This window comes from Zosterops lateralis, assembly GCF_965231275.1.
Source record: "Zosterops lateralis genome assembly, chromosome: 8".
Taxonomy (NCBI): domain Eukaryota; kingdom Metazoa; phylum Chordata; class Aves; order Passeriformes; family Zosteropidae; genus Zosterops; species Zosterops lateralis.
The window spans coordinates 32,994,425-33,021,740 of NC_139768.1; the positions used below are offsets into that span (position 1 = coordinate 32,994,425).

The following is a 27,316-nucleotide window of genomic DNA, read 5'->3' on the forward strand; positions in this document are numbered from 1 at the left end:
TCTACTGTGATGGCAGCGAAGTGCTCGTAAGCATTGTTTCTGCCAAAACAGCTCTGGGTCATGCATTTTCCCTCTTGAGAGCTAAGGAGCCCTGTACTCTGCCTGTCTTGTCTTCTGAATATAAACGGAAAGCTTCTCAGCTACATCTGTACCAGAGAACTGTGACAGGACTGCTGCCCACACAAGCCCAGTGCTCCGTGGCTTTGTTCTTCCCCTGTTGTATCCTGGTGCCATTTCATTATCACAGAGGCAAATCATCATCTCCTTCTCACAGAAAACCCTCTGCCAGCAGCAAAGCGCTCCTAGGTTTTACTTCTGCCAAAACACCTCTGGGTCATGCACTTCCCCTCTAAGAGCTACCTAGCCCTGTATTCTGCCTCTCTTGTCATCTGACTCTGAACAGAAAGCTCCTCAGCTACATCTCTGGCAGAGAGCTGTGCCAGGACTGCTGTGCACACAAGCCTGGTTCTCTGTGGTTTCATTCTTTGCCTTACGTCACCTGGACAGAACTGAAGCCCAGCCATGTGACACTGTTTTACACCACAACGACACAGAGATTCAGAAGGCTGAAAATGACTCCTTTAGTTTTGGGATGTGTCTCCCTTTTATACTATTTTACACAGACCAATTTGATTGGTGAAACAAAGGCAAACCTCTTCAATCACATTGGTCAGACCAGAGGGACATCAAGAAGTTCCTCCTAGGAAAAGGAATGAATAACAAAGTTACAGTTCCAAAAACATTTCTCCTGTTGACAGAAAATTCCCTGGGAAAAGAATTTCAGAAAAGCAAAAGACCTCAGGCATGGAACCAGGGCTACATCTCACCCTTTTCTGTTTAGGAAAAGAAAAAGAAAAGAAAAATGCAAAGTGTTCAGTGTCTGCTAGTGGAGGGACCATCTGAATTATCAGTCACTTCATCTGCATCCAGGTCATCACTTGGAGATTCCTCCGCTTGATGACTTTCATTCTGGTGGCAGTTTTCAGGTTGCCTATTGGCTGGATTCTGCCTTTGCGGTTGCAGGTCAGGATGAACACACTTCACAGGTACCCAGCACACCCCAGTATCCGTGGAGACACACACATACCCATGACCCGAAGTGATAAGGTCATAGGGACCTTCCCACTGTTTGGTGGCCAAATTTCATACCTGAACCTTCACATGAGGCTGAAGTGTCTCGTCTGAAGCCTGTAATGAAAGGTGATGGTTCAACATAAGAGGATTATTTGAATTCTGTGGCACCATAAGGGGATCGATCATATACAAAACTTTTTCCAACTGACTGTGCGGGGTTTCACCCTGCTTTCCCCACTTTTGTTTTTGAAGAACGCACTTTAAAGTATTGTGAGCACATTCTACAACAGCTTGACCAGTCGGGAAATGTGGAATACTAAACTTGTGTGACACCCCCCACAACTGCAGGAACTGCTGCACCTTCTGCGAAGTGTAAGCAGGACCATTGTCAGTGTTCACAGCAGAAGGTATGCCTAGAATGGCAAAGGCCTGCCTCCAGTGGGCAATGACACTGTGGGGCTTTTCTCCCGTGTGAGCAAAAGCCCACATTGCAGAGGAGAAGGTGTCTACAGTGAGATGCACATACTTGAGCCAGCCAAACTCAGCAACTTGGGTGACATCTGCCTGCCAAAGCTCCAAGGCCCTAAGGCCTCTGGGGTTTTCCCCTGCTGGTAAAGGGGCAGCCAGCGCAAACATGATTTGAAAATGTCACGGGCCTCAGTTAGTGTCAACTGAAACTGCTTCTGCAAAGTATGTGCATTCTGATGAAAGAATTCATGCAATGCCTTGGCTTGTGCAAGTTTATCAGGATGAGGTGCCACCCATGTGGGGTTAGCCAATTTGTCAGCCCTGACATTACGTGCTGCTATGAAACCTGGCAGATTGGAATGGCTTCTGACGTGCTGAGTGTAGTATGGGTGAACTCGGGCCTGAATGGCACACCACAAAGTTTTCAGCAAATGAAGCAAAGTAGCATTGCTGACTTTTTCCAAAAGTGAATGAGCCAGTCATTGGGCTATGTCTGCCACATAGGCAGAACTCGTGACCAAACTGAAAGGTTCCTGGGAAAATCGCTCCAATGCCATGACAGCAGCCCTCAATTCAACCAACTGGGCTGAGCCAGTCTCATGACCTTCCAGCTCCTGCCACTCAGATCCATCCTGCCAAGTAACAATGGCTTTTCTTGTCCTTCCCGAACCGTCAGTAAAGATGGTGGGTCCTTGCACCCACTCCCGACTATTTTGGGGCTGCAAAGAAAAATCAGTTAATTTCGGTACCTGCAGTAGCTTGTGGCTGGGCATATGATAAGTGATCTGCCCTGACAAGTTTTATAGAGCACTTTGCAGAGCAACACTGTTTGCAAAGCTCCAGTCAAAGTGGATCAATGCAATTTTCCTGGCGAGCAGAAACAGCTTGCTGAACCTCCTCCAGTGCTCGTTGTGCCTCAGGGGTCAATGCACGAGGTGACTTCAAATCAGAGTCCCCCTTTAACAGATCAAACAGTAGAGGCAGTTGTGTCGTGGTCAGTCCCAAATATGGACGTAACCAAGTAATGACACCCACCAATTTCTGTGCATCATTCAGTGTCTTAACCGAATGCACAAATTGCACCTCTTGGTGTTGAATCGTTTGTTCCAAAATTTTGACTCCCAAATACTTCCAAGGAGGTTGCTGTTGAACCTTCTCTGGAGCCACCTGCAGCCCAAAGGAATGCAAAGCATTGAGCAGCTGAGGCTGTATCCTCAGCAGCCAGTCCTGAATGGATGCTGCCACCAGGATATCACCCATGTAATGATAGAAATGGGCATCAGGAAATTGCTTATGAACTCCAGACAAGGCCAAGGTCACCTACCATTGGCAAATGGCCAGAGAATTGCACATGCCTTGTGTCAAGACTGTGCAGGTTCAGCATTGTTAATTGCTGGCACTGTGAAGGCAAATTACAGTTTATCATCAGGAATCAAAGGAATTGTAAAGAAACAATCCTTCAGATCCATGATGAGAACCAGCCAATCTGCAGGAAGCATGGTGGGTGATGGCATACCAGGTTGCAGTGTCCCCATTCTTTCCATCACAGCATTGGCTTTCTGGAGGTCGTGTAACAACCTCCATTTCCCAGATTTCTTTTTGATGCAAAAGATGGGAGTGTTCCAGGGACTGATAGAAAACTCAAGATGACCCTGGCCCAATTGCTCCTGAACCAGTTCTCAAAGGGCAACTAGTTTTTCTTCAGGGAGGGGCCATTGGTTCTCCCAGATGGGTTTGTCCACCAGCCACCATAAAGGAGGCATAGGACAGGGTGTGCCCTTCATCACAGTGGCCCCCATCAAAAATCTATCCAAATCCCTACCCCCCAAGCCACTAGTACATCCTGCCCCCAGAGGCTGGCAATAGCTACAGTGATTTAAGGCTGAACCATAGTCAACTGTCCTTCTGAGTTTGTGATCAGCACCGGCCGCTGGCTCACAAAGCATCGTGCTGTACCACCCAATCCTGTGACAGGTGACTCCACAGGATCCAGAGGCCAGTGCAGCAGCCATGCAGAGAAAGAGAGAATGGTCAGATCTGTGCCCGTGTCTATAAGACCTCAAAGGTGAATCTCTGACGGGGTGGCACCAAGGAGGCACAGTGTACACCACATCTCAGGATGTGTGTGGCTCATGATTGCAGTCCAGTGAACTTGAGGCAGCCCGGTAGATCCGAAGCAGCCGTCCCCTTGACCCTGGTTCTCTGTCCTAGAAACAGAAGACTTAAAAGGCACAAAGTTGAGCAATGTGCGATTTCTCGGGAATAGTGATGGGGGAGTGGGTCTCGAGTTTTCTTTTTGCCTGAGATTTCAAGGTGATGGTTTGAGTGGGTCTTTTTCCCCCCTGACCTCTGCTCTCTCTGACCTCTGAAGGATTTGACTCTGTGCTTGGCATGAGAATGAAGTGGAGTCTCAAGGTCTTGGTTTTCTTGGTTTCTCTCGTTGTTTATTATTTCTTATCTTACAAGTCCTTTGTGTCCAGCCAAGATGTTCACAGCAGCTCGGACATGATGTGACTCCCCCCGTGATGGGAGGTAACTCTGCCTTTATACAGATAACTACGTACTTATTATTTACTATTTTCATATCCATGCCTAGTAACTATACTAGAAGGGTCATTACTACTTTGACCCAATCCTGTCAAACTACCTTGTGCCCACATCACGGCAGAAGACGGATGCCAAAGGAGAACAAGAAGAACTCAGGGTTCCACCCTAATTCCTAATTCCTCCATCTTGTCACCTTGCACCTACATTCTAAAAATCCCAAAACTACAAAACTTTCTACCTGGTGATTAACTACTACTATCTGTTACACATTTGTGACTTGTAATTCCTCTCTGTGTTGGATGTTTTTCTCATGGACCAAAATCAAAGACTGTGTCTTCCTGGGCTCTGTGCCAGGCAAACCCCCCTGCACAGACCCCAGACCTTCTTTCTCAGGTCTCAGGCCTCTCTACTGAGGTCTGTGACTTTCCTGGGGCACCCAGAGGTATGTCCTGGACTCCAACAGGTGAGGGTGGAAAGCATAGCACAAATCTGTCCTGTATAACCTGCATCAATAAGTCCCAGATGCACAATGATACCCTGAAGGGTGGCACTAGACCTCCCCATGAAGGAGGCACTTTTGCCCTCACCCAGGGGTCCAAAGGCATCCAGGGGGACTTTGTGCACTTTGCAAGAGTCTAAGACCACTGTTGCTGCCGTGCAGACATTGACTCTGGCTGAGCCATGGGTGCTGGCTGCAGGCTGGCCAAGCAAGCCATTGGCATCAGGACCTGGGGAAGTGTTTGTGTCTGCACATGTTTCCCCCGAGCACTCAGCTTCCCATTTCCCAAACCTGGCAAAGGCTGGCCATTGGTATCGAGTTTCGCCATGCAGGCCTCTGCATAGTGGTATGGCTTTCCACACCAACCACACAACAATGAGAGAGTTTTCCCTTTCTGCTTTTGTTGTCCCTGCTTTTTGTTGGCTTGTGCATTCACCTGCTTCTGCTGCTTGCCCTTCAGCCCTTTTGAGGATGATGGTAGAGCAGTAGCCAAGGCATCCATCTTACAATCTGTGGTGTCTGTATTAGCACAAGCCTGGGCCATGTCTGGTAAGGAAGGGTCTCCAGGGATGGCCTCAATCACCCTCCTGCAATCCACATTGGCATTGCTTCTTGCAAGCTGTTTGAGGAATAGTGCTCTCAAACTGGAATCTTCAACCTGTTTCTCAAAAGATACAGAAAATTTCTCAACAAACTGCAAAAAAGATTCTTAAGTCTCTTGGACTATAGCGACAAACCTCTGTTTTGAGCAGCTAACTCTATGGTTTTCACCAGTGCTGCTATGCCTGTTTTCTGGTACTAATCCATCACGTTGGGACTACCAGATGTCTCAATAGGAGATGAAATAAAGATGTTTGACTCTAGTCAGAAGGCAGTAGAAAATCAGAAGGCTTTATTTACAATTCATTCAGCCCTTATATAACATGCTGTGCTAAGAAGGCACGTTATTGGTCCATAGGACTGACACCTCTGCCATTGGCTAAGTAACAGAAATAGCAAACAACACTTGTTATGGGAAAGGAATATTGTTTACACAAGGTTGTTTTGGGAAAAAGAGAACTGTTGAAAAGTTTCTCTTGGGAAGAGCTAGCAATTCTCAGGCTCAGAAAATATCGGGTCCACATAGGAGGGCTCTGCAGAGAGACTTGGAACGGTTGGATGGATGGGCAGAGTCCAAAGGGGAGATGTTTAATAAGTCCAAGTGATGAGTCCTGCCTTTTGGCCACAAGAACCCCCTGCAATGCTAAAGGCTGGGGACACTGTGGCTGGACAGTGCCCAGGCAGAAAGGGACCTGGGGGTGCTGGTGACAGCCATGAACATGAGCCAGCAGAGTGCCCTGGTGGCCAAGAAGGCCAAGGGCACCTGGCCTGGATCAGGAATGGTGTGGCCAGCAGGAGCAGGGAGGTCATTCTTCCCCTGTACTGGGCCCTGGTGAGGCCACACCTTGAGTGCTGTGCCCAGCTCTGGCCCCTCAGTTTAGGAAGGACATTGAGTGCTGTGTCCAGTTCTGGCCCCTCAGTTTAGGAAGGACATTGAGTGCTGTGTCCAGCTCTGGCCCCTCAGTTTAGGAAGGACATTGAGACACTTGAGTGTGTCCAGAGGAGACAACGAGGCTGGTGAGGGGCTGGGAACACAAACCCTGTGAGGAAGGCCTGAGGGAGCTGGGTTGTTCAGCCTCGAGAAGACTCAGGGATGACCTTGTCACTCTCTACAACTCCCTGAAAGTTGGTCATGCTCAGGTGGGGGTTGGTCTCTTTCTCCAGGCAGCAACTGACAGAATGAGAGGACATAGTCACAAGCTGTACCAAGGGAAATAGAGTTTGGATATTAGGAATAAGTTTTTTATGGAAAGGGCGATAAAGTACTGGAATGGTGTTGGAGTCCAGGGTGTTGTGGTGTGTTCCTAATCCCCTTTATTTCCCTCACAATTGGTTCAGCCCTTAATGTTCCTGCCATCCCTCCTGCCCATCAAGTTTACCCAACCCTCTGTTCCAGACCCTTCCCTGTCAATCCCTAAATATGCCAACCCCTGACCTGTCCATCAGAGTTTTCCCATGCCCTTCTATCCAGAACGTTCTCTGCTCCTTGGTGTCTGATTGGCACTTTGGTTCTGTATCCTCCCCTTTGTGTATCCCATTGGTCACGATTTTCTGTACCTCCCCTTGTATTCCCACCCACAAGGATCCCACTGGTTGCTGTTATGTTCCGCCCATTGTACCACTCCTTGTTTAAAAGCTGCTGCACAGCCATATCTGTTGCTCTTTTCTCCCTGCCTTTCCTTTAGTAATAAGCCTGCTGAACCTCATAGAAAGCCCCTCTCGCACTCCTTTGCTCAGGTCTTTGTCAGTGTCTCCTTGTCTGGCTGGGGGTAGAACACCCCAAAGGTTCAGCTTCAGCACTGCTAGTGCTCGCTGTTCCCCACACCTGCTAGTTTGCTCCTGGCATTAGCCAGAGCCTGGGAAAACCCAAAGGAGCAAACTGACACAAGGCACAGGGAAAACCCATCAACCTGCCCTGGGGCCTCCGAGACCCCTTCTGGGACCCCAGGACAGCATTGCCTTTGACCTTAGTCCATGGGAAAAACTGCCAACATTTGTGGCTTAAATGAGAACAACAACAATTTAAATCAGTTTGTCACAGGCTGAAAATTTTGTAGTTTTGGGTTTTTAGAATGGAAGTAGATAGAAGCAAGACAGAGAATTTTGGGCGGTGTCTTAAGCTCTTCTTCTACTCCATCCTCTGCTGCGACAGTGGCACAAAGACATTGGTAAAGTGTATGTGATGTAAAAATTTCGGTGTCTAGAATTGGTAGTAATTATTGGTACAAAACTGTAATTATAGTACGCTTCAAGAGTTAATTGGATTAGAAATCTTCAAGAGACTTTGAACATCAGGTGTCGTGTTCTTGGCAGCGATGTCTTTCAGCGCATTAAGCCTGGTGTAGGGCGGTGCACAGGACTTTTGAGATAAAAATTTAATAAACACCTTTTAAGACCAAAGCTGCAAGTTCCACTCATCTTTTAACTCTGGCACAGGACTCTGAAATGGAAAAGAACGCCTAATTAGGGGGATCTTGGACTCGAAATACAAGAGAATGGTCTGCCCAGGGAAGTGGTAGAGTCAGCATGACTGGATGTGTTTAAAAAAAGACTGGATGTGGCACTCGGTGCCATGGTTTAGTTGAGGTGTTAGGGCTAGGTTGGAATCGATGACCTTGGAGGTCTCTGCAACCAAGTGACTCCGTAATTCTGTGACCCTGGGCTGCTGCTCCCTCTGCAGTCTCAGGGCAGGGGGGACATGGGGGAAACTGGGCACAAAACCTCATCAGACCCTCCTGCCCCAGTGGGGCCCCCTCAGCTTTCAGTCAGCCCCAAGCTGGGGCACAACTGACCACAGGTCCCACCTGTGCTGGGGGAAGGGACTCCTGTCCCCAAAAAAAAAGTGCAAAGAAAAAAGACCAAACGCTGGAGAAGCTGGTAAAGAAATGCAGCCCCAGGGAAGCTGTTTCTGGGGTTTCAACTATTAATTTTGGCAGGGATTCTTGGGCTGGGCTGGGCCTGGCCAGGTGCCCGGGGCCAGCAAAACCCTCTGTCCCTCTGCTCCTCCCCTGGGCAGGGAACAGAGCACATCAGGAAAGGCTCGAGGGTCTCAATAAAGGCACTGAGAGGTCTCTCACCCATCATGGGCATAACAGACCAGGACCAGGAAGATTAATTGAATTTATTGTCAAACATATCAGAGAGCAAAAGAAAGAAGTACAGCAAATTCTAGAAATTCACCTTCCCTACAGTGTTCTTTCCTTCCTGGACTCCACCTGATCCTCAATTACCTCCCTTCCCTCCACTCCACACAGCGGCACAGAGGGATGGGGAGTTGTTTTCCTTTGAAAGACAGGTGTCTCCTAAGGAAGGCAGAAGCTTCCTTGGCAATGAAAAATGTAAACACTGCCTCTCTGAATTATTATAATTTTGAAATGAAGGAGTTCTCAGGTAATGATATGTGAACAGGAAGAACATACAATAGTTTGTATAAGAAAGTATGTTATACCACAATATACATTAAAAAATTAGTGTTATAATATTAAATAACAGTAAAAATATTACTATAAAATATTCTTTTTTTTTTTTTTTTAAATAGTATGTACAAGAAAGCAGACCCTCAGTGCAGCATTAACAATGAACAGAACATAAACCCAGTCCCGGCCACTCTCGGCCACGCCACTTTCCCTTCGCTGCAGTTCCAGGCACAGCCGGCAGGGGCGCTGGTGGCTCCCAATGGAGCCGGGTATGGAATGAGGGCGATCCACATACTGCAGGGAGCACCGGGGGCAGGATGGATTGCAGAGACTTTTCCTCTCCACACCCCGCCCGGCCTCGGCAGTGGGGAGGAACAGGCACTGAGGTGACCCTGAGAGTGAGTGCAAGGCACAGGGGGCACCTGAGGAAGGACAGCCCTATGCCGGGCTAAGAGGTGAAGCTGGGACTGCCCAGCGTGGAGAAGGTCCTTTCTCCAGCCCCTGTCACAGGGGAGCTCGGGCCTTGCTGCACAGATACGGCCGCTCATCTGAGCAGTTGTGACTCCCGAATGCATTGTCAGCCAGGCACAGACACTCGGAATCGCCAAGGACATGAAACCTGCAAGGAGGAGCAGAGGCAGCGCTGGTTGCCAGGGGAACACCTTGTGCCCCTGTCCCCCCGTGCCCTGCCCGGCTCCCCGGCACTCACCAGGAGTTGAAGTCGCTGCCGTTCCCCAACTGCAGGCGCTGGCCCCGCCTGCGCAGCCCGAGCCAGTAATCGACGTTCCCGCGGAGGCGGGAGAGCAAACCCTGCCCAGGAGAGAGGAGTGGGAGCTGCCCCGGCCCCTCGGGGGGACACGTGCCCGGGGCTCCTTCCCTGCAAGGCCCCGGGACGGGGCTGCACCCCCAGCCCTGCCAGCAGCCAGCCCGGCCCAGGAGCACCCCCAGGCTCCCCTCAGCCGCCCCGCACCGCCCGCAGCCCCTCACTCACCATGGCCTCCTCATCCTTGACAACGGCCAGGGAGGCCCCGAGCTCGGAGCACCGTTCCTGAGCCTGCTCCCAGGTGCCGGCATCCCTTGACAAGTAGTAGCAGAGCCCGTTGTAGCCAACCCAGCCGGAGGGACAGCCCAGAACACACTGGGGAGCCGCAGGTGGAACTGGAAGCTGTGGTGCTGGAGGGGGAAGAGGAGAAGCTCTGAGGATTCCCCTGTGCAGGGAGCAGGGAGCCCGCTCTGCCCCGAGGGGCTGGGCCCAGGCTGCTGCCCCTCCCTTACCTGACTGCACAGCCAAGGCCACCACCAAAGCCAGCACCAGGGACACGAGGAGCACAATCAGCACCAAGGTGAGCACGGGATGAGACCTGAACCACTTGCCTGCAGCAGGAAAGAGCTGCTGGCTGGGAGAACCAGAGGCGGCCCTCCAATCTGCTCCCCCAGTGCCCAGGGAGCACAGGAGGGAGCCCTCAGCCAGTGTGCCCCTCACTCAGCTGGCAGCCAGGGAGCCAAGAGCCTGGCACACAGGCAGGGACACAGGGCTGGGGACAGCCAGGGACACAGGGCTGGGGACAGGCTGCAGCTGCAGAACTGCACAGCCTTGGGGGCAGCTGGGGCTCTTGGTCGCAGCCACCGATGGGGCCGAGCAGAGCACGAGGCCTCTTCCAGACATCAGGAAACAGCCCCACACCTGCCAGCCCTGTCCTTGGCAGGTGACACCGTCCCCTCCCCAGAGGCCACAGGGGTGGCCCTGCACTCACCCAGGAATATTCTGATTTTATTCACTGTTCCTGATTCGTCCTCCAGAGGCTTGTTCAGGAGCCCAGGAACGCAGGAGATTTCACTCTCCTCCAGCTCACAGCTGGCATCTCTCTGCCTGGAACCAACAGCCCCTTGGTCCCGAGACATCAGGAGTGCTGGAAAAGCCATTCGGAGATGGGCCTCGGGAACAGCTCCCCACCCGCGCTGACGGCACACTGAAAGGGACACGGGGAGAGGTCACCGCCGGTCCCGGCCCTGCGGGACACCGAGGCTCAGGAAGGCGCTGCCAGCTCAGTCCCGCCCTGTCCCCGCTCCGCCGACGCCGCGGCAGCTCCTGCGGAGACAAGCGCAGCCTCCAGGAGCTCTCCGGTGGCCGCAGCCCCGGCCCCTGGGGCTCTGCAGCCGCTGCAGCCCAGCTCCGTGCCGGGACAGGCGGGGACAGCGCCTGCGAGCTGCCGGCTGCAGCGGGGACGGGACAGCTGCGGCTCGGAGTCCGCCTGCCCGGGGGGAAGAAGCAGCAGCAGCAGCAGCAGCAGCAGCAGCAGCCCCGGGCCGCTCACCATTGTCCCCCGCATTGGCCCGGGCCGGCGGCTCGGAGCCCGGGGACACCGAGCGCGGGCACGGCCGCTTTGGCTCCTGCCCGGGCACTGCCGGCGGCTCCATTGCAGGGAAGTGTCCCGGGCACGGAGCAGCCGCCTCTGTCCCAGCGACAGCCGCCGGGATGAGCCATCGCTGCTGCTGCAGGCCCGGCTCGTCCCCAGGGATCCGGGCAAGGAGGAGAGCGCGGGCAGCCGCTCCCTCCGCCACCTCAGCCAAGGGGGGACACGGGGGAACCCGGCACAAGGAACTCGCGAGAACCGGCTCCTGCCCCTCACCGCGCCCCCCCGGCCCGCAGCGAGCCCCGAGCTCGGGCACAACCCACCGCGGGTCCCACCTGTGCCGGGGCCCACGCTCCGTCCTGGCCTTGGAGGGGCCAGCGTGGAGCAGGCACTGAGCTGCTCCATGGAGCTTCCAACCCCTCTTCGATCTGTCAGGATGCAACCCAATGTTATGGATTAACACAGTTTGGTTTTTAGTTGAAAAAGAATATGAAATAGTGCTCTGGCAGGACCTTAGAGTTCTTTGAAAAAGTCAGGGACTTAGCAGGGGCCAGTTTTTGGATTGGCATGTGGTTTGAACACAAAACCCCAAAATGTTACCTTTGTTAATACCCATATAAAAATGAGACTGGGTTGGAAGGCCCTCTCTTCCTCCCAGCTGGCTACCAGGTGTCGTCCTTGCATTTCTTGGTTTCAAGTGTTTGAGTCTTTGCAGCAGCTTCTCACGCTGCTTCATGTAAACAATATTGTATTCTTAGAATTTATCTGTATGTTTTGCATTCTTGTTCTCTGAAAGAGAACTTGACTGGTGGTCATAGTGACCAATGGAGTCAGGAGGTTGTAACCTCCTTGGGGCAATCTTGGCCCTCTGTACAAAATGTATATAAGCTTTTGGAGTCAGATAATAAAAGAGCATTCCATGTTTCACCAAGCTGCTGCATGCTGTCCTCTGTGAAGGTCCACACCACGTCGCAACGTATTGTCCCTCTAAAGGCTGGGGTAACATCTGGTGACCCCGGAAGTGTGAGAACGGGGCCCCCTGTCACATCTGGTGACCCTGAACGTGTGGGAAGAGGGTCTCCTGTCGCATCTGGTGACCTCTCTGTGTCTGGACTGCAGCTGGTCACATTTGCTGACCCTTTGTGTCTGAACGGCACATCTGGACACTGTCCGTGTCTGAACGGACTCCTGACGTGGGAGAACAGGTCACACCGGTGACCTCCGACTGCGAGAGAACTGCACGTCAGTGGACCTCTGTGCCCAGAGAGAGACTGTACCTGCTCTGCCTGAGGTATCGTGGTAAGAGATAATGATCTCTAAACCCTCCTCAGATGAGGAAACCCTCATGGTGGACCTTTGCCTTGAGGTCCTGAGGAGAGAAGAAGTCTCCTTTCCTGGAGATGCTCTCCAGAAATTGTTATATTATGCTAGAACTCATGGGTTTTTTTGCAGCCTTGAAGAAGTTTTTTCTACAGCAGAGTGGAAGTCTTTGGGCGACTATCTGCTCCAGGTTTTCTTTGCAGATCGCAGTGTAAAACTATTGGAACTGATAGCCACCTGGAGCAGGCTGGAGAAGGTGTTGCCTAAATTGCAGCTTTCCAGCTCTGAGGACAGCTCCAGCCCCATCGGGTTGGGTGCCAGGGAAGACGGTGGAGTCATTCCTCCTGTTCCTGCCCCTCGGAGACGGGCGGGACAGCCGACCCCCCTTCCTCGCAGCAGCATGGTGGGAAGCCTGCCTGCACTCAGCACACCAGCTGAGGCGGGCACGGGGTCCTCTGTAGAGCACACCCCTTCCCCACCCACACCTTATCAGCGCTGGAGTGTGGAAAACCTCGGGGCTTGTGAAAGCCCCGCGGGACCAGAGAGATCAGTGCTCCCGAGTTCCGTGCCGAAAAAACGGCGGCGGAGGCGAAAGATCGCCTCCCCCACTTCCCCCCCCGTGTTTTCCTGGCCTTGGAGGCGCCGGGAGCGCTCTTGGATCGGTGGGGCGGGGTGTTTTTTGCGGACTGCCCGCATTGTGGATTTTCCATAAAATATTCCTTGCAGCAGGATGGCGCAAGGCTGCGCCGTCCCGGGGCGCCAGGCAGGGTGGCCCTGTGCCCCCGTGGCGGGGACTTGCAGGGCACACACAGGCCCGTGCAGTTTGGCCACAAGCCAAGTGCGCCAGAGCGGGGGTGGGGGCCTGCCCAGCCTGTGAGGGGCGGGACAGCTCTGAGAAGCAGCGGGGCCCGCCTGGGGCGGGCAATGCAGCCTGCCCAGCCCCCGCGGGGAGGGGGCGGCCCCAAGGAGTGAAGGGGCCAGCCCAGGGTCACCCCGCACGTCCCCGGAGCGAGAAGAAACCCCCCGCAGCGGCCGGTGCCGCCCTTGAGAAAGGGTGGGCCGGGCAGCGCGGCAGCAGCGGCTCCGCTTGGGAATGCAGGGCCGGGACACCCTCTCAGCCCCCCCGCTCCTCCCCGTGCCGATCGGGGCACTCCCCCCACGCCTGTGGGGGCAGCGCTTGGCAGGCGGAACACGCCTCCTGCAGCGCTGCCATCTCCCCCTGTGCCGGGTCAGGGCCACACGGAGCGGGCCCCAGCCGCCGGTCCGAAAGCGGCGCTGAGGGACACGCCCCTCCCAGCGCTGCGATTCTGCCCCGCGCCGAGCAGGAGCAGCGTGGCGGAGGCAGCTGCGGCTGATCTGTTCATTTTAAAGGGACAGTGCAATCACAAGCAGGTGTTCCCCCGCTGCAGAGGATCCCGGGATGCCGGATCCTCCTCAGTCTCGGGTGATGTCCCAACCGTGGCTGATGCTGTGGGTGGCCGTGGGTCAGCACAGCGCCCCCTGCAGGGCAGGGATGGATTCCCCAGCTCTGTGGGTGCGGTGAGAAAAGCTCTCACCACTGTCCCTCTGGAACACATGGGACAGGAATCAGAGGTGGGTGATGCCTCATCTAATGCTCAGGCCGGCAAGACTAATGCTAAGACCAACAAGAAACAAAGAAAGAGAGTGCAAAAAAGAGGAATCACTCCTTTGTTTCTTTGTGGAAGGTGTGGACGGCCGAATCACATGGCAGATGTTTGCAAGGCAATCCATGTGAAAGGCCAACCTCTGTCAAAAGGGCAGTGGGGTGCAAAGAGGAAGTGTGCTCGGACAGAAGACTCTTCCCAGTCCCCACAGCCAATGGAGGTTTGTTGGCAAAGTTCAGTCCCACACCCACCTCTCCCTGTCAGTGTCCCTGAAGGGACCAAAATTGTTTAATTTGTGTTTGAGTTTTCTGTTCACAGGACAAAGAGTCGGTGGTGAGAAGGCAGTTGCTCTGAAGTATTGAGCTGCCTGGATTTCACTGGACTGTTGCTCTGATAAGAGACTGTCCTGGAACAATTTGGAACGGACATTGCGATTTTTTCCTTTGCTGTTTGGCAGCTGGAATGGACTGTCTTTCAAGATCCATTCATCACCCTTCGTGACTTGTTTGGGAGCTGATGGACCAGGATCATCTGGAAATTTCAACCAGTCCTGGGACGTTCCTGTGTTCTGCATCAAAACAGAACTCTGGGGACTGGAGGTTTTTATAACACCTCCAAAAAGCCAATCCTCGATTGTGAATCCGAATGATTGTTTTCTGTGATTCATTTGTATCCTGCAGGTATCACTGGCTGATGGATGTCCAATTCCTTGCATGTTCTGGAATGGGTCATTTTTGCCCCATCTGCCACAAGGCGGCAAAATATTGTTTGAAAAAATAAACAAACAATCTATTTTTTTTTTGTTTGAGCTAATTATTGCTCGATTTCAGCCGCAAAAATGGCAATCATTTTTGTATGAGCTCATTGCTCGATTGATAAATGCAGGCAACAATGCTTGTGAATTTGATGGGTGCAGATTTTTGTAAAATTCATACTCTCAGTATTATGGGAGGAATTTGATTGGCGCTTTGCAAGCAGTGTTTTTCTGCCAAATGCTCTGGAGCCATGAGCTGTTGCGAGTGGCAAGAATCCTTTGGATTTCCTTTTTGTGGCCCAAAAATATTCAGAAATTTAGTGCAAGGGCCCACTGTCTTTACAGACGATTTGGGAGGATGAGGTAGGCCAGTGTTCCTTGGAAGGATGATTTTGAGGGCAAAGTTTTGGAAGCCCCTGAGGATGGGCAGCCCATTTGGTTGTATCGGGGCTGCTGTCAGGGCATTTCCACAGTTTTCCCAGAAACTTTTTCATTTAGTCACGGATTTAATTTCTGTGGTCGACATGGCACACAGATGGGTTGTTCAATTTAAAGGGAGTCAGCAATGTTGTTTGTTCCATTTGCTGAAGAACCTTTTGTTGTGCCACAGAGGCCTGGTTCTTCAAAAACAAAACTGGGGAATGCAGGGTGAAACCCCACAAATTTAATTGGCAAAGGCTTTGCATGCCATGGAGCACCTTACAGGTGCCACAGAATTTCACTAACCCTGCAATGTGAAAAGCAAGAAACTGTGACTGAATGAAGGTCAACAGAGGAGGAGCCACTGGTCCTCCCATGGGAACAGAAATTGAACTGTAGTTCATTTTCTTTTTTCCTTTTTTCTTTTTTTAAGGTAAAAAGGGTGAGATGTCGTCCCTGCATTTCTTGGTTTCAAGTGTTTGAGTCTTTGCAGCAGCTTCTCACGCTGCTTCATGTAAACAATATTGTATTCTTAGAAACTATCTGTATGTTTTGCATTCTTGTTCTCTGAGAGAGAACTTGACTGATGGTCATATTGACCAATGGAGTCAGGAGGTTGTAACCTCTTTGGGCCAATCTTGGCCCTCTGTACAAAACGTATATAAGCTTTTGGAGTCAGATAATAAAAGAGCATTCCATGTTTCACCAAGCTGCTGCATGCTGTCCTCTGTGAAGGTCCGCTCCCACGTCGCAACGTGTTGCCCCTCTAAGGGCAGGGGTAACAACCAGGTAACATCGTGGGCAGACGAGGAGGGCCCAGCTTAGGTCCCGCTGCCCACGGGGTGGGTGGCCCAGCCGGCTGAGCCCCTTTTCCCCCGGCTGCGAGGGGGGCAGAGGGGAGGCTGCAGCTCAGGGGCCGTGGCACAGGGGGCCTGGCCATGGCTGAACCCGGTAACAGCTAGCAGCACGAGAGGGGAGGAAAGCCCGGGCTGCTAACATCTAAGGAGTTTTAAGCTCACCTCGGCAGCTGCCGGCCAGGGCTGGGGGAGGATGTTCTCCCCCCACCTTCCTTCTTCGGGCCCCAGGGAGCAGCTCTGAGCGGCCCAGGCCATGAGATCATCGAGGGGTGGAAAAGAAGGCACCCACCAGTCTCCCCCACCGGCATGGCTCTCAAATCTCGACGGCTGCTGCCCGGCAGAGATCACATAAACCACCGCAGGCCTGGGCAAGTGTTAACTCTTTCCTGCCAGCAGATGGAACTGGAACAGCACCAGCCCTTCCCGGAGTGAGAACAGACAAAGTAATTGAAGTATAAAAAGACACAGCATGAAATTAAAGTCAGTGAAAAGAGAGTGAAAAGACTATTTAGAACAAAGGAAGAGAAGTAGCCTAATTTGGCTAGGTGTCTCTAATAAACTGTGGAGAATGGACTATTTTCTTTTCCTGTAAGATAGGAATGCTGTTCGGGGGAGATGTAAAGTTCTAGTTAAAAAATTATATAAAGCTCTTTGCTCTTAAGGAGAAAGAGATTGTTTAGTTATTGAGACAAAGATGATTTTAAAGACAGAAGAAGAGAATCTTTGTTTTATACTAGAGAGGGCATCCTTAAACAGTAACCCTAATAAGCAGACAGTGACCCATATGCATTATTGGGAAAGCTGTTAATGGGTAGGACTTCACAGTCTGCAGGAGTTCCTTTCAGGCTGCTGCAGGTTTGTGGCATGGAAGCCACCAGAGGACTGTTCCTCTTCTGGCAATGTATCCGTAGGACTCTGAGAGGGACTCCTCTCCCCAAAGAACTGATGAAAGACTATTTTAAATAGTGAAACTGACTGAAAGTTACAGGTTTTGTCTCTTTTATGTTATATGTGAGGAAGTAAACTGTTAGTAGAGTGGAGGAGTGCTTTGAAGTTTTCTTTTTGATTTTCATTTTTCTTCTTCTGGCGTGTGTTAATAAATCTGTTGGTTTTATCTTTATCCTTAAGCTTGAGCCTGCTTTGCCTCTCCTAATCCCACTTTACAATAGAAACAGAAAAAAACCACTAAATTTAGCAAACAAAAGCACTACATCCAGGCAGTGCCGGGCGTCCGTCGGCGCTCGGGGCCTGGGGGCCTTTGCAATCCCAACGGATTGATGGAGTCCAGGCCGGCAGTGCCGGCACAGCTTTACCCTACTTCTGCAATTCCTTCAGCAATTCAGTCAAGGGGTGACTCCCCTTGGGTGCCATTTCAGAGCCTTGAATCGAGGGGAAAACGGAGGTTCCCACTCAATTTACATCCCTAAATGATGCGTAAGGAGAGTTTCCCATCTATCCCAAATAAAAAGTGAATCAAGGGGGATTTTCCCTTGATTGAGCCTTCGAAAATGAGGGGAAATGCAGTTTCCTCCACAATTTCCCTCAAGAAAGACCATTCTGGAGGCTTTTGGAAATATTTTGTCAGTCAAGGTCCCTTCAAATGGAGTGTCCCCCTCCATGGAACTCTTAGAATGGCACATTAAGAGGCTGCTCTCAAGGGACGCCCTTTAAAACCAGGCACAGCGATGTTTGCCCTCAATTTGAAACTTATGATGATGAAAATGGGGCTCTTTCCCTCAATTCAAACCCATGGAACAGCACCATAAAGGTATTCGCCTTCCATTTCAACATGAATATAATGGAAAGCAGTGATTGCCCACCAAGGGAGGCAGAAAAAATTATGAAAAAGGTGTTTTCCTTCAGTTGAGACCCGTCAAATCGTAGGTGAAGACGGACCAACCCCATTTCAAATATAATTACAGAAAATTTCCCCCCCTCAATTCAAATTCCTTTTCTTCTTGTAACCCCCTTTTTGGGGGATGGAGGAGCACTGGGGAGGGGCTGGGGGCAGTTCCCCCTCCTCACTGGGCACACCTGGGGCTGCTGCACGGTGCAGAGTGGGGAAGAGTTCCCTCCCAGTCCCCTCCCAGTATCCCTCTCACTGGCCAGCACCGGGAGGGATGGGGAGAGCTCTGGGAAGGAACTGGGAGCACTATTCCTTCCCAGGGCTCCTCAGATCCCTCCCGCTGCTCCTTCTTGTTCACTCCCGCTGCTCCCACTCTCCCTCCCAGCTCCCTCATGGTATTCCCTGTGCTCCCAGTTCCCTCCCCGTGTTCCCGGCATCTCTTCCAGGGCTCCCAGCAGCAAAACACGGCGGGCACTGCGTGGTCTGGTCTGGGAGAGGCGAGACTTGAGGTGTCAGGAGAGAAAACCCGCCTTGGGTAAAGCATTCCCTGCAGAGACTCCTGCAGGAAGCGTCTCCCCCTCTTTTGGCCGCAGAGGGAGCCGAGTCTCCGGCGTTGACTCCAAACCGTTCAGGCTCCAAGCCCGACTGCCAGAAATTGTCTTGGCCCCAGTTCCCAGCACAGCAGTCAGAGCTCACACGGCTGAGGGGGGCAGTGCAGATTAAATCATTCCTGCTCCTGGCTGCCGTTTGATCTCTGACCTACACACTGTCACAGAGGGGCAAAACCCGCACAGAGGATGGATTTGTCTTGCTGGCACAAGAAGAGAAGGAGAAATCTGACAGGAATATTCTTCATCGTTGTGCCCAGGCTTTGTCAAACTCTCCAGCTCCTGCACTTGGGGAAATAACAAGTGGCTTATAAGAAGTGACTTTTCTGTCAGTGAGGATGTTATTATGGATTCATCTTGCAGTGGAAAACAGTCTCCATGCCCTACTGCTCTTTGCATCCCCCAAAGAGTTTGGAGGCTGCTGCCCAGCGAGCTCCTGAGTTGTATCTTCCCTGTCAATCTGATCACCCCCTTGTTTAATTGTAAAAATTAAATAAAATCCACTGAGCGTTGGCCTAGGGTCTCAGGACTTGCATATCTCTTCCATAAAAAAGGGGAAAAAGATTGTTTCTCCCAAACCACAGAGTTAAAACGTTCAAGTTATCTACATATATTTTTAGAAGGAAAATAGGAAAAGTAGAATATCAATTAGTGTGCCAGTGGTGCTCCAGTCTATTTCTGTTCTCTTCTTTCACTTCTGACATCTCCAACAATACTCTAAAAAATTGAAAGATTATATATATATATATAAGAACATTGAATTTCAGGTGTACGAGGAGCAATCTGGCTGCAGGCTTGTGCCACTCCACTGCCTCAGTTCCAGCAAAGGAGCTCATCCCCTCCACAGTTACAAGCCACATCCCAAAGTACTCAGCACCAGCTTTGAGCTTTTTTAAAACTGAACTGTAAGAAAAGCTGCTGGGGAGGGCCGTGCTCCAGGCACATCTGTGGGATTCCATCTGTGCAGCTCCCTAAGCTCAACTCGTGTCTTTTCCTCTCCTTGCTGGGCTCATGCATTTCTTGAGGGGATGGATGGCCCTGCACTGCTCAGAGCATGTATTGACCATCAGACAAACAGCTTCTGTCAGTGTGGAGAGAAGGCCTTGGCACTAGATCAGTTCCAGCCAGGTTTATTACCAAGAGCCAAAGGGAAATCCAGAGCAAGAAGGAGTGAACATGTGCCGGCTACAGGCTTAAGTATGAGGTTCAGCAGCCAAACACCTTGAGGTATGGGGGCAGAGTAAAAGGCAGGTAAGGTCAGTGTCCCATGGGGAAAACAGGGCCTGTCAGTGTCACTGGGTCCCACCATCAATGCAGACATGGGGGAAAGGAGAAAGCAAAGGGCCAGGGGCATTAGGAATGGGGGGAAACCAGGGCAAACAATTGTGTACTGAGCACCATTGGGAAGTCTCCTCTCTCAGGCTGGGTAGGTGACTATGGTCTGTACTGCCAAGGCCAGACCCAAGGTACTATGTCAAGGGGCTGCAGGGACTCCACAGTGGAGTCACCATCCCTGGATGTATTTAAAGACAGGCTGGATGTGGCACTCGGTGCCATGGTTTAGTTAAGCTGTTAGGGCAGGGTTGGACTGGACGACCTTGGAGATCTCTTGGAACCCAGTGATTCTGTGATTCTGTGACCTTGGGCAGCCGCTCCCTCTGCAATCTCGGGGCAGGGGGGACACGGGGGAACCCGGCACAAGGAACTCGCCAGAACCGGCCCCTGCCCCTCACCGGGGCCCCTCTGCCCGCAGCGAGCCCCGAGCTGGGGCACAACCCACCGCGGGTCCAGCTGTGCCGGGGATGTACCCGAAGGGAGGAGAAGAGCTGTGGAGTGGGACGGGGCAGGCGACTAGAGACGGGGCCACGGGATGGGGTGGGCGGTGCGATGGGAAGAGCCGGCGGGCTCCAGGTAGATGCGGAGCCGAGAGAGGAAGAAAAATACAGTGCTTGGTGCCCGCACTCGGCGCCTGCGGGGCTTTGGGCTCTGAGGCACGTTCAGCTTCCTCCCGGGCCGGCCCCGAGCCGGGCACGGACACCTCCCGCCCGAGCAGCGGCGCCGAGCCCGGGGCCGCACGGCCGGCAAGTGTCCCGGGCACGGAGCAGCCGCCTCTGTCCCAGCGACAGCCCCCGGGATGAGCCATCGCTGCTGCTGCGGGCCCGGCTCGTCCCCAGGGATCCGGGCAAGGAGGAGAGCGCGGGCAGCCGCTCCCTCCGCCACCTCAGCCAAGGGGGGACACGGGGGAACCCGGCACAAGGAACTCGCCAGAACCGGCCCCTGCCCCTCACCGCGGCCCCCCCGGCCCGCAGCGAGCCCCGAGCTGGGGCACAACCCACCGCGGGTCCCACCTGTGCTGGAGCCACGTCCGAGAGGCGCCGCCACCGCTCCGGTCTGGATATAGCCCACCTCCGCCGCAGCACTTTTAAAGACGAAGCGACTTCTGGTAGTCTTGACCAATCAGGGGCGGGAAAGCAGCGAGGGGCGGGGCTTGGCCCGCGGTCCGGGGATTGGGCGGGACGTGAAGGGAAAATGCGGCGTTAACGCGGGTGAATCACCGCACGGGAACGCACCACTGTCAGGGGAACAGAAAGAGCCCCCACGCGGCACCGACTGGCGCCAACGCCGCCAGCTGCCCCCATGGCTGTGCATTTCCCCTGGTGCAGCCTGTCCCCAGCCCTGTGTCCCTGCCTGTGTGCCAGGCTCTTGGCTCCCTGGCTGCCAGCTGAGTGAGGGGCACACTGGCTGAGGGACTGACAGTGGGAGAACGGCAGCGACTTCAGCTCCTGGTGAGTGCCGGGGAGCCGGGCAGGGCACGGGGAACAGGGGCACAAGGTGTTCCCCTGGCGACCAGCGCTGCCTCTGCTCCTCCTTGCAGGCATCCTGTCCTTGGCGATTCCGAGTGTGCGTGCCTGGCTGACAATGCATTCGGGAGTCAGAGCTGCTCAAATGAGCGGCCGTATCTGTGCAGCAAGGCCCGAGCTCCCCTGTGACAGGGGCTGGAGAAAGGACCTTCTCCACGCTGGGCAGTCCCAGCTTCACCTCTTAGCCCAGTACAGGGCTGTCTGTAGGAAAGCACACCACACCTGTGCAGATGCTTCTATACTTAAGGAAAAAGTTTCAGTTTACCTTCGAACTAATATGGAAGTTAAGCTACAATTTTCCACGCCTGTCTCATTTTAACTGGCCTGGTGCCTGCACTGGAGCACTGGTTGAATCTTTAGAATGTTTCTCAACTCCTGTAGCTGTTTCTATTGGCTGTTTGCTAATAGAACCCTCCTGGATCGTTCAGTACTTAAGGACGAGCGCTGAGGTCCCTTGGGCTATTTTAGGGTGTCTTAACAAGGTGTCAGAGGTTTCTCTGATACCCGTGCTCAGCTTTTCTTTTCTTTTCTTTTTTTTTATTTTTTTTTTTATTATTTTTTTCCTGTATTTCTGTTATTTTATATTTTATTGAAACCTTTGCTTTAGAAAACACCCCTGAAGAGCCATCTCGTGAAATTATTTTAAGCCATTTCTCAGCAAGGGCTGGTCTCTCAGAGGAGATGGACCTTAAGGAGTTTATAACATTTAACCCTACACTAGAGTTCCTCATGTGGCACTTGAACCACGACTCTGTATAATAAGAAGATCTGTAAGCTTGCCCTCTGCTTACGTGGGCCAGATTTTCCCTTGGTTTTCATTTTTTTAATTTGGGCTCGTGCTGTTTTTTCTGTTGTTAAAGAAAACCCAGTTTTAGGGGTGCAGCGCCACCGAGGGGGTATTGCACCAAATCCTCATACTGGTGAGAGAGTATCTTGGCCAGAACACTGAGTCTGGAACGCAGAGCTGAGTCCCAAGGACCCCAGATTTCCCCACGGAGGAGAAAACTACCGAGACTGGCAGAGCCGGAGTCTGCAGGCAGAGATACACTGTGTGTCCACAGAGGAATGGGGGAAAAAACCAAGGGAGCTGGGGAAAGCCTCAGAAGGCTGTTCGGGTGAGTGAAACAAGTCCCCAGTTTTCTAGTAGTCAGTGAGACTTTTATTTTTATTTTGAGTATAATTTGGTAATTTGAGACTTTAATTTGAGAAGAAACAATTCAAAAGACTTATTAAAATGAGTCTATAAATACCCGAGAAGCAGAAGACAGAGTGGGGTGAAAGATGTGCAGTCTGGAGAAAAAAGAGAAACTTAGTAAGATCACAGAGAGAGGAAACTTGCAGGAGGAGTTGTTAACACACCTCCAAAAGCTGCAGAAAAAACCGGAACCAGTTAAAAAACCAAAGGCAGTTCCACCAGAAATTGAAGTAAATGGGAAAAAAAAGGCATGCTTTAATTCTGTAATTCTGAAAAACAGTCTGTTCCTCACACTGACCCTGAAAAGAGGACCAGGACCTGTCTGGAAAGCCCCGAACTGCTTTTCCCCCTCCTCCTCCTCCTTCTCCACCGTGCAAGAGAAGAAGCCGCCCTGGCCAGGCGGGCTCAGCTCCCGTCCCCTCCGCCCTCCAGTTCCGTCTTGTCCCTCTTGTTCTCCCTCTGGTAACAATCCCCAGAAAAGCAAGTTCGAAAAGCGCCGGGCAGAAATTTAAAAACCGCGCCGGAAAAGATTCCCTTGTGAGCAAAGCGTTCAGAGCCCGCAGCCACGGCGTGGGATTTTTGCCTTGGCGGGCGCTCCAGTCCAGCCCGGCCGGGCCGAGCTGTCACAGAGTCCCCTCCTGCCAGCGGCGGGACACACGGTCCCTGTCGTGGGCCGCGCTCACGGTGCCCGCCTCGGCCGCCTCCTCCCCGAGGGCAGCGGGAGGAGACGCGGGGCAGCCCAGAGCCGCCGGCCCCGGGCGCCCCACGCTGAGGCCGACACGGGCCGGGGCGGCTCTGGCCCGGAGCCCGCCGTGCCCAGCAGGGACAGACAGACACGGCCCGCGGGCAGAGCCGCGGCCACAGAGCCCAGCCGGAGCCGACAGTGAAACAGCGGCCGCGGCGCCGAGGGGCGGCGGGGAACGGGAGCGGCGGGGCCGGGCAGCCTCAGCCGCGATCCCCGCGCCGGCAGCGGAGCCGAGACCGCAGCGAGGATTTCTCGGCTCCTCGGACCCTCCGAACGACAGAAACCGAACGCAACAACTGCAAAGAGATGGGGCTGAAACGAGACAAACCAGCCTCGTTTGCAATTCAGTACCCGCAGCAAAGGAAAGAAACAACTCCCAAATAAAGAAGCAACAACCCACCACGCCATCTCAGCAGCGGCCAAGATACAAAATGGACTTTATCCAAGGGAAGGACATACATTAAAATCACCATAAAAATTCACAAAAAAAGCCGAAAATACTTAAAAAGAACAATCACTTCAAGCCATCTAACCAAACACTGCGAACTCCAACCCAACCTTTTTAAACTTTTTTACAGCTTTGAGAGAAAGTCCCACTTTACAAATTAATTTTTCATTGAATTTTCAAGAGAAAACTATCTAATAATTTTAAAATAAGTTTATCTATTTTGTCAATTATAACTATAACTTTTGTCAATTATGACTGTATATGTATATATATAACTATATATAATCCAAATCTACATCACAAGATAATTATTAAAATTAATTCCCCAATGTTTTCCTTTACAGGAAAAGATTTTGCAAAAATATTTTACTTGCCCATATATTATTTGAAAGAGTTAATTCAAAATTCGAAAGTTTTACAAAGTGCTCGTATAAATATTACAAAAGAAAATTCTCCAATTATTAGATTTATCTTTGAAATTAATTTTAAAACATTTTAAAATTTATGCACCCTGAAAAGCAATTTGTTTTTACAAATAGCTCAAGAAATACAGCAATATCCAGACACCAAAAAATAAAAATCAGATTTTAAGAAAATCTAAAAACCATATCTCAAATTTAAAAACTAACAGCTGTTCTGTATATTTTTCAAAGTTCATATTTCCTATTATCTAATTCTTTATGTATTACAGTTTTAATAGAAAAAGCAAAGACCTCTCTGCTCAATAAAAAGTTCCAATCAATTGTGAAATTCACTTAAAAATACTAGTCTTTTCCTTTTTCTCAGCAGCAAAATTACTTTGTTACACACATATCACACATATTAGTCACACACTGTCCTCCTAAATTTTATAGCAAATGGCAATGTAACAGCAAACCTTTAGCCATGCATCTTTCATCAACCTGCACCAGCACTGATAAGGGATGTTTCACATATCTCAAAATCAGGCAAAAACAGTCATGCCAAACTATCAAAAAATCAGCTATGCCATTAATAGGAACGAGGATTAAACCCTCAAAGTTAAAAGCAAACAAATGTCAAAGCAATATCAGCCATTTAACCAATTCAAACAAATTCATTTGTCTAACCACAGGCTTTTTAAAACAAATTCTGCCTCAGCACATGAGGGGAAAAAAGACCAAAAATACAATTAAGACATTTCTTGCAAGCATTTCTTATTCCTAAACATACAGTTCTCAAAATTATGCAGGCTTGTCAACATATAAGACATCAAATTTACTACAAATACAGTAAATTTTTCCACAAGACCAGTCTAATGTAGAAAAGCACAGAGATAACTTAAAACTCTTCTTAAAAGATAAAAATGGTGGAGTATGTGCTGTAATAGAAGGGTTGAACAAAACGCTCTATATATTCTTTCCTCAATCTTCATAATCTGCATAATCTCTCATATTCATAAAAATTCCAGAACAGGACAAATTTTGAAGCCTGTCCTTTGTGGCATGGGAGAGAGGTTTGTGTTTGTCTTCCCAGGTACAGACTGCAGGGGAGCTCCTGCAAAAGGTGTCAAGTCACAACGACAGGAGAAAGACAAGAACAGCAGAGAGCCCCAGACAGAGACCAAAACTCCAAACAAGATTCCTACACTTTGACACAACCCAGCAGTGCAGACATTAGAGCATTTTCAAAGCAGAGACTGAGTTTTTGTAAAGTTTATACTTATTTAAGAGTATTCTTTGTACTAAAAAAGTTTGATAAGTTATTGCTATCATGTTAATGTTATTATCTTATTCTTAAACTGTATGTAAAAAAAACCCCAACAGTTTACAAGTTTCATTTGTCCAGATCCTGTGCAGACAAGAGAATACAGTTCACTTGAAAAAATCCCCTCAAACAAAAGGTAAAATAAGATTTCATAAGCAATTAGAGACTAAATTTTATTCTTAAAATATAATAATTGAATGAATTAGTTAAAAAAGAAGAAAGAGTAACTAATTCAAAACTATTTAATCCATAAATACTACAGTTAAATTATAGACCAAATTATTAATCAATAGTAAGTTATTAGCAGAATCATAATTATCAACAAAGGTAGAAACTTTTTCAAGGTAACTATTATCCTTTTCTTTTTCTTTTTTTTTTTATTAATAAAGATAAATGAGATGTTGTAATGTACTTCCATACCCAAGTAAATGATTTTATATAAGAAAAAGTTTCTGTTTACCTCTAAACATGTCAGGAAATTAAACTAGAATTTTCCATAACCTTCTCACTGTAATTGCCCCAGTGCCAGCACAGGGCACTGACTGAGCTTTGGAATCACCTCAAAGCCTGTTCCCAGTTTCATTGGGTGAGGTGCCCAACAGCCCAACTGAACCATCAAGTACAAACCAGACTGCACAGAGGGGCTCAATCACTTTTTTGGACTGTCTTAGCCAGTGTGAGAGTGTTCTCTGCATTGTGTTTGACTGATATTTCTTTCTCGAATAATGCTCATTATTTTTGTTGTTATTAAAACCTTTTGACCTTTTGTTTTACAAAGCATATCCAGAAAAGTTTCTTGTTATTATTAAGCCACTCTAGGAATTTGCAGGTCAACCCTTCAATTTGATACATCTTCACTTTGCTTATTATTCCATTCTGGCCATGTGCAAGAATTCATCACGGACACGTTTTGTGAATGGCCATGTTGGCCAGCTTCCAGTCATCTGGAACCTCACCAGTCAGCCAGGACTGTCAGGAAATGATGGAGAGCAGCTTCACAAGCTCATCTGCCAGCTCCCTCCTTACCCTGGGATGGATCCCATCAGGGCCCAGAGATTTATGAATATCCAAGCAGCTCAGCACTTTTCTGACTGCCTCCTCCTGGATAATGGGGACAATCCTGCTCCCTGACACCATCCACCAGCCCAGGAGGACAGCTGTCCTGAGGACAAGCCCTGTTCCCACTAAAGACTGAGGCCAAGAAGGTGTTGGGCACCTCTGCCTTCTCCTCATCTGCAGTTACTGAGTTCCCTCCTGCATCCAAAAGTGAACAAAAGCTGATCTGACCCTTCCTTTTACCATTTATATATTTGTAAACACATTTTTTTATTACCCTTGACAAAAGTTTCCAAATCAACTTCAAACTGAGCTTTGGCCTCCCTAATTGTTTCCCTACATATCCTAAACACCCCATTCAATACTTCCTGACAAACCTGACCCTCCTTCCAAAGATGATATGTCCTGCTTTTATCCCTAAGTCCTTCCAAAACCTCTTTGCCCATCCAGGCTGGACGTTTCCCTCACTGACTCATCTTTCAGCACACAGGGACAGTCTGTTCCTGTGCCCTCAGGATCTCTGGTTTGAAGCATGCCCACCTTTCCTGGACTCCTTTGTTTTCCAGGGCTGCTTCCCAAGGAGCTCTCTGAAGAAGTCTCCTAAACAGGCCAAAGTTTGCCCTGCAGAAGTCAAATGTAACAGTCTTATTGATGTTCCTGCTGATATCACCAAATATGGAGAACACCATAATTTCATGATCACTGTTAAAAATGGGCAGGAGACAATATTCTCTCCTTAAAATGCCTTTATTGATCAGCTCTCAAGGGGTAGCTCGAGGGATGGTCTGAGCCGTCACTGCTCTTCCTGGTCCACCGTTGAGGAGAAGCGGCAATTTGGCTTTGCAGCTTCTGTCACTGCAGAGCCGGGAGTCCACCCTCGCAGGTGTTCCCGGAGCTC

At 50.6% G+C, this 27,316-nt stretch overlaps 1 protein-coding gene across 1 annotated transcript in view; it reads right to left on the reverse strand.

Moving 5' to 3' along the window:
* Positions 1–9,214: 9,214 nt before the first annotated feature.
* The window catches only part of LOC310911956 (uncharacterized protein), a 33,933-nt gene continuing 15,831 nt past the window's right edge, over positions 9,215–27,316 (reverse strand). The window contains exons 2-6 of the mRNA XM_083866051.1: positions 20,169–20,179; positions 10,359–10,574; positions 9,880–9,978; positions 9,596–9,777; positions 9,215–9,414 (exon numbers count right to left, since the gene is read on the reverse strand). Of these exons, the coding sequence (XP_083722177.1) occupies positions 9,310–9,414; positions 9,596–9,777; positions 9,880–9,978; positions 10,359–10,527 (555 nt within the window). The 5' untranslated portion in view covers positions 10,528–10,574; positions 20,169–20,179 and the 3' untranslated portion in view covers positions 9,215–9,309. The remainder of the gene's footprint in view (positions 9,415–9,595; positions 9,778–9,879; positions 9,979–10,358; positions 10,575–20,168; positions 20,180–27,316) is intronic.